General features: G+C 43.4%; 1 protein-coding gene across 2 annotated transcripts in view; it reads left to right on the top strand.

The window, feature by feature from the left end:
- Gria1 (glutamate ionotropic receptor AMPA type subunit 1) overlaps positions 1-15,310 on the top strand; it is a 309,950-nt gene that overhangs the window by 257,812 nt on the left and 36,828 nt on the right. For both annotated transcript variants that reach the window (XM_004836538.4, XM_004836539.4), the window contains exons 12-13: positions 4,501-4,699; positions 10,127-10,374. In XM_004836538.4, coding sequence (XP_004836595.1) covers positions 4,501-4,699; positions 10,127-10,374 — 447 coding nt within the window. The remainder of the gene's footprint in view (positions 1-4,500; positions 4,700-10,126; positions 10,375-15,310) is intronic.

Here is a 15,310-nt window from a genome sequence, read left to right as displayed (position 1 = left end):
CACAAGGGGATGAATTCAAACAACCAAGGAGCCTGAAAGGCAACCGAAGTCCCACATTTCAGCCCCAGCTAGCGCCTTGGTTTCAAGCTAGTGAGGCCCCAAGCAGGGGATCCAGCTGCCCTAACCCAGACTTGTGACCTATGTAACTGTGAGATAGTCAATGTGTGCTGTTATAAGGTGCTATGCTTGCGGTAATTTGTCAGGTAGCAATAGACGACAAGAGATTTTCAATCCTATGGAGACATTGGTGGCCAGGCTGTGGACCCAGGGTTCCGTTGAGTTTTAAAGAAATCAGTGATGGCTCTGTGGAGGAATCATGGCTCGAAGAATTCCATGTCTACCCACAAAATGAACTGGAATTTCGTGAAAGAACTAATGTCCTACAGGGGCTCAAGCACTGGACAAGGAACAGGGAATCTCCATGGTCAGTCCCAGCTGTGCCACTGCCTCGCTATGTGATTCTGCCAAGTCATCTTAGATCTCTGAACCACAGTCCTTTCCTCCATAAGAGGGGGATAAAAGCCTTTTTGGAGAGGTCTTACATAGTCAAAGGGCTGAACTTGGGATGTTAGCATTTTAAGGTATCAGTGGGAAGCAAATCAAATTTATAAAAGAGTTCATGAGATAAAAACTGAAGATAGATTCAAGATGTCCAGGAGTAATCTATTCATACCTCTTTCACCCATTTCTCAGGGCCATAAGTGGGGTAAATATAAGATAATGGGTCCAATGAGCACAGTTGAGTTGTGGCCAACTCTGGAGGAAAGTCTGGGATTCTTCAATCACCCTCGCCTAGAGGGTTTTAGGAAGCGTGCTGCCAAGTTCGGAGACTAATCAAATGCAGGTGACTGGGCAGCCCTCCAAGGGCTCCAGATCACAGCTGTTCCTTCCCTACTAAGAAGAAGGCTGCTTTTCCCTGTGGTTCCCTGGGAGAGTAATGATCACCATAAAAATAATGCCTTCAGTTTCAAAAGCACTGTTCAAAAAGCCTTCCCTGTACCAGTTTATTTCCAAAAGCTTATATCCGTGAAAGGGAAAAGGATGAACTAAGTCTTTCTAGTTCCAAAAGACTTAGTTTCTCACCATGGGAGAAGTCCCATTCAATGTAGGACCATTATCCATTGTTCAGAGCACGGAGACTGAGGCCCGTGGGGACATGTGACTTCCCAAGGTGATGGGGCTGCTTAGTGAGAGAGCAAAGGCTCTCCTTGCCAGTCTTGGCCTCTGATAACTCCAGCTCCCTGCCTTTAATAGGACCTGGGTGAATGTGCTCTTCTCACATACAGGCCAGGATCCACCTGTACCAGGATTAAGCTGAAGGTGGGAAGAATGGCTCACGCTCACACTCCCATCTTATGAATCAGACACAAATGAAGATACATAATTACAATGCATTTGGAAAAGCCTTATCCCCTAGGCCACCAGCTATTCTACAGGTGATACTTCCTGGCTGATTAGAACCAAAGTCTTTCTCTGATATCTTCATTAAGGAAGTTGGGATGTGGGGAATACCATGCAGGGAAGCTGCTCACAAAGATGCTCACAACACTCAGCAGGCAAATATTAATTAAAAGAGAGCAAGGGAGAAGAAGCCTTAGGTCTTTCAGCCTTAGGAGGCCATTGAGCTTCACCAGATAACCTTGGACCTGTGATAGTGTCTCTCAGTTCAATAACACTGGAAAAGGAGGCAGCCATCCTGAACATTTACTTTGGTGTCATCAATCTAAACACCCAGACCATGAGCAGTGTTTGATTCTCCTGATCCTAATGTTCTTCTCAGTCTCTTTAACCCTATGTAAATAGAGCTGCCAGTAGTAATAGAGGCTACATTTATGTATCCATTCTTATTGACAGCTCACTCTATGCTGGGCTCTAGAGATATAACACTGGACAAAAGAGCTGAAAGATTCCTTTTCTTCTCATGGAACTTCTGGTCCAAGGGCACACAGATAGTCAATCAAAGATGTCAGACTTCAACTGCCATGAGAGCTGCACGGGGCCAGTCTTACATTTGAATGCTAAAATGTGACGGTTAGGATGAGGTCTGAAGAATGCAAGATATGCTCAGGGTGGGAGTCTTTTGAACATGAGGAACCAAACAAAGACCAGTATGACAAAAGTACAGAAATTTGTCACTGGGTGACACAGGAAAGCAACTCAATGGTCACCAAACAGGGGCCCTGACGGTTCTGAAAGTTTGAACTTTATTCCAAGTATTAAGAATAAGGCTTTCGGGGCCGGGGATTTAGCTCAGTGGTTTCGCCGCCTGCTGCGCAAGCGCAAGGACCCAAGTTCGATCCCCGGTACCAAAAAAAAAAAAAAAAAAAAAAAAGAATAAGGCTTTTACTGTGTTTTAATCGGGGGATTGACAGGATGCAATTAATATTTTTCAAAAGATCGCTCACATTGCTTTGTAAAGCACTGATTAGGAAGTTGAATGAGACCACAGGGGACAAATGGAGGCAAGAAGTCCAGTTCAGATGTCATCGTGATCATCCAGAGGGAGGAAAGGTGTCAAATGGTGTCAACACTCATATCTGTCACCTCCCAAGGTGAGAAAAAGCACTGGATTGGTTTTTCAAAGATTAGTGTGGGTCCAACTGTGTACTAGTCCTGAGGCGATGGGGGAGTAGTTTTGTCTTATATAGCTATTTTGCTGTACCATTCCAGAGACACCATACATGCTGGCCCATCTTCTTATACTTTCAAATCGCAGGCTCTCCTAGATGGGAGGGGTGGGAGAGGAGGCAGTGGGTCCACAGCCCATATGTCACTTGACCTTTCCTCTGTCTCAGAGAATTGTGTCCCCAGTCTTTGGCACTCTCGGGGATGAAAAACAGCTACCAAACACAACACGTCTGTAAATGGTTCACAACTTGGACACCCTAAGAAATGGGAACACTCTCCTTCATTCTCAGGATAGCCATCTCAACATAGCACTACCCTAGCCATCAAAAATGTCTTCCTCCTATTTAAAGTTTGTTCTCCGAGAACATCTGCCAGATGCTCCTAAGTCAAGTCACATGATCAAGTCTCAGGCCAACCCTTCAGGAAACATGTCTCCCCATGTTCTCTTCTGGTTATGTGTCCCCTCTTTAGCCACATGGACATGACTTAGCTTTGCTCCACTCTGCTGGTCTTTCCTTTGGATATTTCCTGTTTCTATTGTCCTCTGAATGTGAAATATCTCCTAGCATTGTTTCCCACATAGCAAGCATAAAAAGTATTTGTCAGGTTTCTTGGAATGAACACTGTCGGCATGGCATGGAAAGTAACCTCAAAGAAACTCAGATCAAGTAAAATGCAGAAGGATGTGAGAAAAAGATATAGGGTCAAGCAGGGTCTAGAAAACAGTGTGGAAAACAGAATGAGCCAGCAGGCCTCAGTCCCGCTCCCAAGGCCCTGTGTGATTTGAGACTCTTGAGCTTCTTTATCTGTAAAACTCAGGTTGGATTGCTGATCTCTCAGATTAACATTAGGTATTAGTTCATCGCTGTCACCTATTAAAAGCTCTGAGCCAGAGGCACATGCTAGAAAGGGTTTAAAAGCAAAGTAGCTCTGGGATGAAGCTGCCTTTATAAGTTAACCAGATGGGAAGAGAAACAGAATGCAAACAACTCTCACTATGTGATTCAGGATGAAACAATGCCATGTCTACATACCACACAAAATCACCCCATATAACAACCAGATCATCTGGAGTGTCTTTCAGAAGCTCTGGACTTGGAAATAACCTAGCCAAGGAACTTGACCAGTCTATGCCTCTCTTCATTGTTTTGGGCATGAATGAGAAGAATCATTCAAGGATAAACTTCTCCCCTCATCTATGATTGTTGTATTTGCCTTTGTAATCTTTCCATTTCAACAAAAATCTTCTTTGTGGCAGTGTGTGGGGGCGGGGAGAATGGTGCAGCCAATGATGAGACTCCCCACGGTGGCTGGAGTGTGGATATTCTCATTCAGTTTCCAACATAGTCTTCCTTCCCTTCTGGCTAGGCCATCATGTTAGTGACCCTTGAAGCCAGGAGGGTAATAATGAGAAGACAGCCTGGCCAATATTTCTGGATCAATCAAATGTGTTTATCATGTATACAAATTCATTTGAATTCATATATATGCACAAATATTTGGTATATGTAACATTTGGAAGGATGCTTGTACATGTTTGTGATTTCTGTGGACAGGTGTTGACATATGTGTGCTGTTGAGGTGTGCCTTGATGCGTATATGTGTGTGTGTAAAGGGAGTGTGAACTTGTGCCTCTGGGCTTTATCACCACTGAAGGGCAGCAACCCTATAGCTCCTTATCTGTGATGAGGAGTGAAACACGGAATTTCTCTGACATTTGAATTTTCACATCTTGCTTACAGAAAGAAAGGGTGCAATGCGTTTTGACAGCTCGGCTGACAGGGCTCAGCCTGGCTCCGGCTCTCAGCCCTTCCACATAGCCTTCTGCAACTGATGTGCATGCTTCTGACACCCCTTCCCTTTGGCCTGCAGGTCCCTGTCCGGACGCATCGTCGGTGGGGTCTGGTGGTTCTTCACCTTGATTATCATCTCCTCCTATACCGCCAATCTGGCTGCCTTCCTGACTGTGGAGAGGATGGTGTCTCCCATCGAGAGTGCAGAGGACCTAGCAAAGCAGACAGAAATCGCCTATGGGACCCTAGAAGCAGGATCCACGAAGGAGTTCTTCAGGGTAAGGCCACCTCTCATCCTGAGGCACTTTCACAAGAGAAACACCACTGCCATTAAAGCTTCCTTCTCATTAAAGAGCATCAGATGACAGGCAGGCAGGGAAACTACAGAACTTCCCCTTTCAAGGAAGCCCAGACACAAATCAGACAAGAACACCATGACTCTCCATTTAATCACTATGGATCTGCTCCCCCCTTTTGTTAACTTTTAAGGGTGTTCAACCGTTTTCAGTATTTCCATCTTTGAAAAGCTCAGGGGAGGATTTTGCCCATGTTGCCCCTCAGAAGCTCTCTGCTCCGGGATAGACTAGAATCCAGGGCTAACAGTCACTTCATGCTCTCACAGGGAGCCCTGTGACCCGTCTCAGAGCTCAGGCTCCAGGTTCTCCTCAGAGGCCTCGAGAGTCCGGCGCTGCTCTCTTGATCAGCCTGAGAGTAAGGAAGGCTTGGTGAAGACACTTTCTACAGACCCCGCGAAATATACATTTCTACTTTGGCAGCTGCTTCAAAGCTCCTACATTGTTTCAGACCCCTTCCCCGTACTAATTTGTGCTAATTCCCTGGGGGCTGCAGAGGCTATCAAATATCAAAGACAACTCCTTCTCCCTTCCCACAAAGACTCATCAGTCTAGCCAGCAATCAACTAGGAAGAGTTTATGGAAAAGGTTGGAACCTTGCTCTTTGAGTTCCCTTCGGGATATCACAGCAGGAGCTCAGGGAATGTTGGTTAACCTGATGAATAAGAAGATGATATACTGGAAAAAATAAGTGGATTAGGCAATCTGCTCAACACTGCCTGGAGAGAGAGAAAAGGTGAAGGAGTGGGGAGGTGGTGAAACACTTCCACTGGAGCTGTGAACAGAAGAGGGCCAGCAGAGCACACAGAGACGCAGACTCGGGGCAGCCCGGTCTAGGCCCTGGCTCGGGACATTACATGTTCTGACCACTTAGCCTTTTGATGTCATTTCCATTCACTTTTAAAATGAGAATAATATCTGTCTCCAAGCACCTTCATGAGATAAAGCAACTAAAATAAAGGAAAAGCAGAGAACATGAATGGCAGCTCCATTACCATTAGGGCTTCAGGGTTGACCTGAAACCATTTCTAGATATCATAAAGCCAGGTCAGACCTGAGCAGAAAAAGTAAATCCTATGCAAAGGAAACCACTCTGACATATGCCCAAAAGAAAAAAACCCTGGGCAGTGGACATGTTTATTCTAGGAGTTGGACAAAAAGCACATGGAGCTGAGACATATTGACCAAATGAAAATAATAAACAATTGCTACCACTGACGTGGCACCCATTATGAACCAGGTCCTGTGCTAGGCACACCCTAGAGGGATTTCCTCATTTAACCCTCATTAGAGATCCGTCAGGGATTGCTGTCCCCATTTTGTAGATGAAGCTCAGAGAGGTAAAGGTAATTGCCTGGGGTCCTACAGCTAATAAGTGGCAAAAGGAGCTGGCACAGCAAGTTCCCATATTGCCTCAGCCAGCAGGCTGGGGGCCTCACGCAGACTCACAGGGGTCTTCACTGCAAGGTCACGGAGCAAACCCCAGGCCCCAAGAAACCCACTGCAGGATGCGCTACTATAGTGCCTTGATAGTGGACTTTTGTTCTGTGGGACAGTCTGGAAAGGGACCAAGGTCTTAGCCCTCACTGAGCCCAGGGTCCATGGCTACAGTCATCTGTTTTCAATACACCAGAGCAAAAAGGTGCCTGTGTTGTCACCTGGTCAGAACTTGTCATTTTCAAGAGAAGCCTGACTTGCTTAACCTCACCCTGCTAATTAGTAGGAAAATCTCATTACAATTCCGTGACATTGTTAGCCTGCAACCAAAGGGTGAAGGACATACCTAATAACTGTCAGTAAAACCAGTCCTATGCCCCAACTCCAGATGCACTTGGGGAACAACCCCGTTCACTCAACAATACTGCTAACTCTAAAATATATACAGCCTACGTCCAGCCCTGAAGCACTTTCAGGCCATGGTCTCATTTATGTTTTACCTGTGACCGATGACAGAACAAGGATTATGGTGTCCACCCATAGCTAAGAAATTAGATTCAATTAGATTCAGGATATTCAAGTGTCATGGGAAGAAACTTAATCTGTTTTTTCATTCCAACCCAAGTATTCTAGCCACTGAACCACACTGTCCCAATGTGACTGTGTTATTAACTAACAAATGTTCCTAAAAAATCACTTTGGGTACCAGATGGACCTGTGGGCAATTCTATTCTATTCAATTAATAATTGGGGAAATCAAGTCCCAGAGAAGAAAACTGTCATTCCTTACTTAATGAGATCTTTAAAGTTCTTGGTTAATAATGATATCAATTGGTATATTGCTGCCCCCTAGTCACAGAACACAGTTAAGAATCTGGAACCAAAACAGTGCATATTCCCCAAGTTCTGTGCCCTAATTAGCCTACTACATGGGTGGTGAATCCGTTCTAAGTTATATGCTGGCTTTGATTGATCAATAGTGTTGTTAGAGTCTATGTTGAGAGGGATTCTGAGGTCACATCTAGGCTTTGTTTCAAAAAATTCTTTGATCGATACGGATGCCTGCCATGTAACACGAATATAGGAAGAGAAACTAGTATCAAGCAAGCCATGTATGTAGCATCTATACCCTAAAGTAAACCCTCAAAAAAAGGCATAATTGCTAGTAGTACAGTAATTGCACAACCTGCAGAATGCCTTCTTCGTGCCAGCCACTGGGTTAGCATTTTACCTGTAGAGTCCCTACAGCAACACTGTCCAACAGGTACTCTTATAAGAGGAGCAGTGAGGCCCATAAAGGTTGTTATTTACCCAGGGTCCTGAAGCCAGTGGGATGTAAATGCCGGAGACAACTAGTTGTAGTCAGGGTTTGACTCTTGGCTTTGCCACTGACAAGTTACATGACCCTGGATAGTTCCTAGTCACATCCTGGGCCTCCGCTTCTTTACCTAGAGAAGCAGAGTACCTCTAAGATAGTTCTCTTGCACCGTCCACCTCTGTGGCTCTGACCTTTTATGCCACCAAGACACTGGTGAGTGGGGAGACACGATCACCCCCCACCCCCACCAGACAGACAGAAAGAGGGAAGAGTGAGGCGAGGATTCTTCTACCTCCCATCTCTGAAGAACCTGGCTTCTCGTCCCCATGGCAGCCCAGAGCTTCTTGGCAGTCCCAAGTCAGAGTCACTTAATCCTCCATCGACAGTTTAATTAAGATGTGTGAAGGGCCATGGGAGCTGCAGATGATAGGAGAGATCCAAGAACAAATGCCTCAAGTATGCTTCCAATCTTCCCTGCCACTCACGCTACCTGTGCATTTGTGGCGATTAGATTTTCCTGATAGTCCGAGCACCAGTGAGCACAGCTGTCACATTGGAGGCTCTGGGGTGAGGGAGGGAGGACATATTAATTTTCAGCATACTGTTGCCCAGAGGGTTCCTCTGCTCTGCCTGTCAGCAGCCCGGTTCCCTGCTGCGGCCATCCTGTCGGGTCAGATTGCATCTCGCAATTGCCCTGCTGTGTGTTTTTTGGTTCTGTGCCTGGAAGATCATCTGCAAATCTGATCCCAGCTGAATTTATACATTCTGCCGTTTCCTGGGAGAGAATATGAAATCCATTGGAGATTAGGTCTATGATTAGGTCTGGGTATTTTCTCCCTTAACCTTAGACTCTTTCTCTCTTTTCCCCCTCCTGTCCTCTTTCTCACCTGGACACTGTTCCTTGAATGGCATGCTTTTGTGTAAAGAATCAGACATCTCAAGTTAGCAAGGGATTTAAAGATTATCATGCCAAAACTCCTCATGAAGCAAATGGGAAAACTAAGGCCCAAAGAGAAGGAATTTTTCCGTAGAGCAAATCATGCCTTAGAGGTAAAACTAAGCCTAGAACACAGGCCCCATCCTGTTCTCCTTTCACAGTTGTAAACCGTATCATGAAATAAATGATCTAGTTTATCTAACAAGGAATGGTTAAAAATAAAACTCACTGTATCAAATGCCTCCTTGTACTTTGCCTGTAATTATTTCCAATATTTTTTCCTCAAGGCCTAGAATTTCCCTGCCCTAAATATCCTGACAGATCAGTTAGCTCAAGTGACAACTGTATTTTGAAATCTTACTAACACTTGATGTTGATTGATATCAAGGATATAAACTGATACTTGTGCACACAGAAAAAGGATATACCGCATGCATAATAATTTTATATTAAATACCTATCTAATCTATTAACCACTAAATTATATAGTTGTATGACTCTAGCAATAACTCTCTTTTTTAAAAATGGTTGCTTCTATATATTTAATGCTTGGCTATTTGCAAAGCATTTTCAAAAGGTAGACTCAGTATCCCTGAAATACATCTATCCCTTAGGAAAAGGACATCTTGCCAAAGCCCTTTTGAGATGAGAGGATTGATTTGTAATCCTGAACAGGGGACCCTGACCAAGGGCCTACTGTGTGCCAGGTACTGAAGTAGACCCTATGAGGGACCCTCTGAAGAGAAGATGTCATCTACCCTTAGGGAGTTCCTGTCCACTTGACACCCGTGCACAAGAGATGATTCCCATTACAATCATGACCACCTGGTAGGGCTCCGGGAACCGGCATCTAGATTTACAACAGAGAACCTGAATTTTTGCAATCTCTGTATGTAATGCTGGCACCTGCTAAAGGTTAAAAACTATTTTTCTTGAAGCTGAGCCATTTTCTACATACATAGGACTGAGTCCGGTCTATGAAACTAAGACAAGGTTGAGGCTGGAAAGAACCACTACATCAAGTGGAATATACAATCTAAGCAAAATCCCAAGGGAAAGAAAGCCTAAGATGAGTTAGAAAAACATGAAGAGAACTGTTTGCTTAGACATTGAGGCTTTTGAAAAGAAAACAAGTAACAGTATTTGGTCCCAGGCTATTAGCTTTATCAGACAATAATTAACATTCTGACTGCAATCCTTACAATATGAAAGGGCTTGGCAACCCACGATTCAGAAATTTTTCAATGCTGTCTTCTGATGATGAAATCAGATTCCACTGATATTCATCTCTCTCCTACATCTCGACAATATCACTATAACCTTATTGAAGAATAAGTAGGTTCTGTATAGTCCTTAAAAGCCAGACAGGTACCCAGTTGCTTAACTCTCCCCATACTTGAAGAAATATAATTATTCAGAAGTAATTAAAAGATTGAGTTCCTCTGCTCATTCTGTATTTGCAAGATATTTGTACTTTGAAACCTACTGGTACTAATTAGAGCCTCTTATTTTGCAATCACTCATAATTTGTTTCTTCCTGAGCTAATCTGGCTCATGAATGTGTGATCAAGCTACACTCAGCTCTTCATTAATGTGCATGCCGACCCCAATTCCAGCACAGCCAGCACTTAATTCTGGCTTTGTTCCTGCCCTCTGCCAGAGATCTAAAATTGCTGTGTTTGAGAAGATGTGGACATACATGAAGTCGGCAGAACCATCGGTTTTTGTGAGGACCACAGAGGAGGGGATGATCCGAGTGAGGAAATCCAAAGGCAAATATGCCTACCTCCTAGAGTCCACCATGAATGAATATATAGAGCAGCGGAAACCCTGTGACACCATGAAAGTGGGAGGTAACTTGGATTCCAAAGGCTATGGCATTGCGACACCCAAGGGGTCCGCCCTGAGGTAAGTAGCCAAGATTTGCTTCCTTCCTACTCCCTCTCCTCCCCCCATCTCAGGAAGGAAGCTGCTCTGCCTGGCACATGACTCCAATGTACAATGCAAGCTCTCAAGTGAGTCCTTCTTCAACATCTGTGGGCCTGGAAGATTCCAGCCACCTGAGACCTTCAGCCCTGAGGTTGGAAATTGACCCGGGGGTCTCAGCTTGCTATGACTGTCACTGCCCATGTGTTCTTCCCCACACCTCATCTCCTTACCCTTCGAGTGTGTTAAACATCAGTGAGCCTTGTGCTTTTTGTCCTGTGGTCTGTAACACCCCATCCGATACCAGATATCCCTGCATCCAAATAGGCTGTAAACAGGGTTCTCCGGCAACCTGGATTTTTTGACAAGAGATGGGTTTGTAATATTTGTCTCAAAAGAAACATAAACACATTGTCCAAATGAAAAAAATCTAGTAATTTGAATCTTGAAACGCTGATTGTGGAAATCCATATTGCTCCTTATGAATAGCACCAAATTAATAATAGAACATATTCTTACCTAGACACTCATTTCTTTAGCAAGGTACAGGTAGTTCAGTTAAGTAGCAGAGTAGATTTTACTTTCACATAAAGAAGCTCTGATACTCATTCCAAACAGCTGAGGAAGAATCCTATAGACTTGGAGTCCGAAGACCTAGATTTAGTTATGGAATTCATTACTGACTGACTGTCTTATAGAGGGTAAGACATTTCATCTCCCAATCCTCAGGTTCCTAATCTGTAGAGAGAGGATAATGACCCAGCCCTGGTCCATGGTCCTTATGGATTCAAACGGGATGACCTGTGTGGAAGGTAACTGAAAGTACAATGCAAAGTCACCTGTGAGAAGTTCTGTGACCTACAGAAGCATTGAATCATTTGAAGGAAGGGTAGGGTTCCAGAAGGAGTAAGAACATCAATGAAAGCTGCAAAGGATGGAGGGCTCCTCACCCTGTCTTGATGTGACATGCAATCACCTCTGCCTCTACTTCATCATTTCAGTGATGAACGCTGAGGTGCTGGTATAGGAGCTGGAGATGCAGTTTGAATAAGATACAGGTCCTGTCTCCATGGACTACATTATTGTGGGGACATTAAATAGATGATTATCATCTAATGTTTGTAACAATGATGATAGATGCCAGCACAGTCTATAAAAAGGGCCCTAGAGAACATCTACTTCCCGCAATATGGCAGAGCCTAATTCTCACTATAAAACCTAGATATGCTGGATAGGATATGACAAACAGCCTTTAAATGCAACTTAGGAAATCTCTAGGATCAAAAGGAAAGCAGAAAGGAAAAGCAGAGTGAAAAACATAAGCTAATTGATCTGGGACTACCATAACCAGGGCAAAGTTATGAATTAGGTGACAATCTATGTGCTCAAGTAGGACAATTAAAAACATAAAAGTAATCAAAAACATTTTAAAAGAAAAATACATCATTAAAGATCAGACTTGTTTGAATTAGAATTTACAGAAATAAAATATATTCATTGATACAAAATCTTAATGGGAGGGTTAAACAGCAAATTAGACAAAATTGAAGATACAATTATTGCACTGAGAAAAAACACAAATAATTCTTCAGAATATCATGCAGAGAGATAAAAAATGAAAAATACAATGAAGAAGTTGAAAAACATGAAAGAGAAAAAATCAATTTGCAGTGAGTTTCAAATAGGGTGGAGTATAGGCAATATTCTAAAGGGATTTTCTAGACTTTATGAAAAACAATAACCTTCAGACTTGGGAATTAAGTTTCTATCAAGATAAACAGATGAAAATCAATAGCTGATCCAATTGAAACTGCAAAACAATAAAGGCAAGATCTCAAACACTCTGAGATATAAGGAAGTCCAAGGCAGTCTACTGTATGGCTGGGGTCTGCGTTGGAGGCATCTCCAAGGATGCTTTTTTTCAAAGCTGAGTCAACAGGTGAAATGAGAATAAGGGAAAAAGAGAAAACAGCACACATGAAGACTCTATGCAAGAAATCACAGCACACTTGATGAAGAGCAAAAGGAAACTACATGTTCCCAGGACACAGGTAATAAGGCGGAGGAAGGGTAAAGCTGACATTGGAGGATGAAGTAGAAAAAGATTTTGTAAAGGAATTTTGTCCTTATTCAAAGAGCAATGAAAATGCATGGAAGAATTTTAAGTAACTGCCTGAAAGTTAAAAGAACAAAGAGAAGGTAGACATAAGTGGTATGACCTAACAAAGGGATGTCTAATGGCCTGGTACTTATCAATTATTTTTACCTGGGAGAACTTTAAAGACTTTTTGTACAAGTTTGGGCAAAATTTAAAGGAGATCTAGATAATCGAGTTTGTCAAAAAAGAGATTTTCATCTCAGAAACTTATAGACCATCACCCTCAAAAGGTCTGAAAGTACAGAATGAGGTCTCCTAGGTTCAAAACATCAATGACCCTGCAGTATTATAATTTACTGTTGGTTTTATGGGTCAGGGATGTCATTTGATCTAAATATTTGGTAAGCTTAAGAAAACAAGACTCTGAGAGGTGAAGTGGTTGGCTCGTTTCTACCACCCCATCCCACACCCAGGTGCTAGAACGAGGGACAATTCAAAAAGTACTGGAAATTTGACTGATATGACCCTAAGACCAAAGATTATCTGCACTCAATAGTAAAAGCCATCATTGAGCGATGAGTATCATTCAGTGATTAGCCTGAGTCCCACCATACAATGTGGTATGTACATAATCCTTACCGTATCTCCATATTATCCCCACTTTACAGATGAGCAAACAGAGGGGTAGATTTAAGTTACCTGAGCAGACCAACACAGCTACTGAGCTGAAACCAGATTTCAAGGGCAAATCATCTAACTACAGAGCCCACGGCTATAACTACTCTAAAGTTGTGCAGGACTTTTGACTGGCAGCACTATTAAAGTCAAGAGATTGGACTTAGGTTAGGTTCTCTGTACCTATTCATATGGGCCAAGTTAATAACAATAAAGGGAGGAGTGAAAAGAATACTTTTGAAATCCAGAATATCCATTACCACTCTGACAGCAAACTGCAAAATCGGACACCGTTTGAAGGCACCATGCACCACTACGGTACCATGGTTTTTATGGATTTCCCATGCTCAGAGATTCTTTCTGTATTAAATTCTGGGGGAAAATTCCAACCCCATAAAAGACAAACCTACTTGATTGCTTGTGTTTCTGAATTTGAGAGAGAGCAAGAAAGTGAGAGAGCAATAGAAATGAACATGTTTCAGATTAACGATGGGTGATCTACAAGTCAAGAATCCCAAATGTTGGTTCCATGTTTCCAGCTTCCTCACCATGCTCTGTTCTTCCCAGTGGCAAACTTGACAATGGCCATGGGGCCATGCCAACTCCTGACAAAAAATCAGAATAGTAAAGTCCATGCTAAGATGACCTTGAGTATCTGGCTTGGGACAGGCCCTCTGAGAGCATAGAGGTTCTGTGAAACCAATTAAAGATTGGTCACAGTAAACACACACACACATGCAGACACACACACACACACACAGACACACACACACACCTGCTGGGTTTCTCTCACACCTCTCCCTCACATAGTCATTCAACAAGACGTGGTCAAATACCAGAGTCATGGCAAAGCAAGTGCCACCAACACATGTGCCTGCTCCAGACATCTGCTTACACTGAGGTGACCCAGAAAACCATTCTGGGTGGCAGACCTAGAAAGTGAGGAGAGAGAGTAAAGAGCAGCCCATGTTTTCTCTGGACCCATTGAAGAGGGGCTGACAGCTGCCTAGTGATGAACTGGCAAAGGAAATTGATTTAGTCTTTACATTATTTTGAATCATATAAAATACTTTTCAAAAGACTATTCGGCCATTTGCAAAGCTAAAATCTATTTAGAGGTGTTTATGCTACAGAAACGTGCTCAGTGCGTTCCAGGCATTGTTACAAACTTCTCTTTTACCCTATAAAAGCCAGGGATTGTGCAGCCCTCACAGGCAGATGTTCTCCAGGCTTAATGCCTGTGCCTGCGTCAAAAAAGGACTTGTCTGGTAGGGCTCACCCACCACTTGTGCTGTGCAGAGCTAGAACACGCCACACCTTCGGGATATCCCCTCCTTCCAGCCTGTCCTAAGCAGGCTCCAGGTTCCTTCCAAAGCAGATCACCTGCCTCTGCCTCAGAAGACTGGTATCTAAGATCCAAATGTTCCTCCTAATCGTGCCAGTTCTCCTTGGCAGAAGCCAGGCCACAGTCCCCACAGCACCCTAAAAGCCTGAGTGGTTTTATCTCTCATGCACTGGAAACAAATATTCCAATGAAGCAAGGTGGTCCGATGCTTGATTTTCCATTTGGACAGATGGTGTTTCTTTGAAACAGATGCTCTTTGTTGGCTGTCGCTGCATGTTTAGGGTTGGGTGAGGGGCTGAGTGATGTTTCAGAAGCCCTTAGGTTGTAGATAAAGACCTACACTGCCAATGCCGGTCACTAGGGAAAGGCAATTGGTAAATCCTCTAATTATGATTGATTGGCCCTTTTGCTGCCAACTAAATGTATCTGCTGGCCTAAACAAGTCTTTTTCTTTATGATGATGAATACTCCCTTCAGTTAGCGATGATGTGTTCAAATTTCCTAAGTAGTCGTATGCCGTGGAATTCACACTAGATTGGCTTCGGTTAAAATCTCAGCTAATAATTCTCCTTCATATACCATCTACCAGAAGTTTAATGGATTTGCTAAGAGTAATACCCTAATCAGGACATTGGTCAAAGTCTGGTCTTTAACTATGACTGTGGTTACAGGGAGTCTTCCTGGTCTCCACGATCATGACATGTTTTGCCTTTTGTCACGTGTCTTGTCCATGGCAGATGTATGGGCCAAGGTGACAGGAGCACATAGTGGGTACTCAGGAAGGTCTTGGACCCACTCCA

This window comes from Heterocephalus glaber, unplaced genomic scaffold (assembly GCF_053883595.1).
Source record: "Heterocephalus glaber isolate CG9 unplaced genomic scaffold, H.glaber_assembly_v1.0 deba00001606, whole genome shotgun sequence".
Classification (NCBI taxonomy): domain Eukaryota; kingdom Metazoa; phylum Chordata; class Mammalia; order Rodentia; family Bathyergidae; genus Heterocephalus; species Heterocephalus glaber.
The sequence above is the reverse complement of the archived record's forward strand: the minus strand, read 5'-3'. Positions and strand labels throughout refer to the sequence as shown.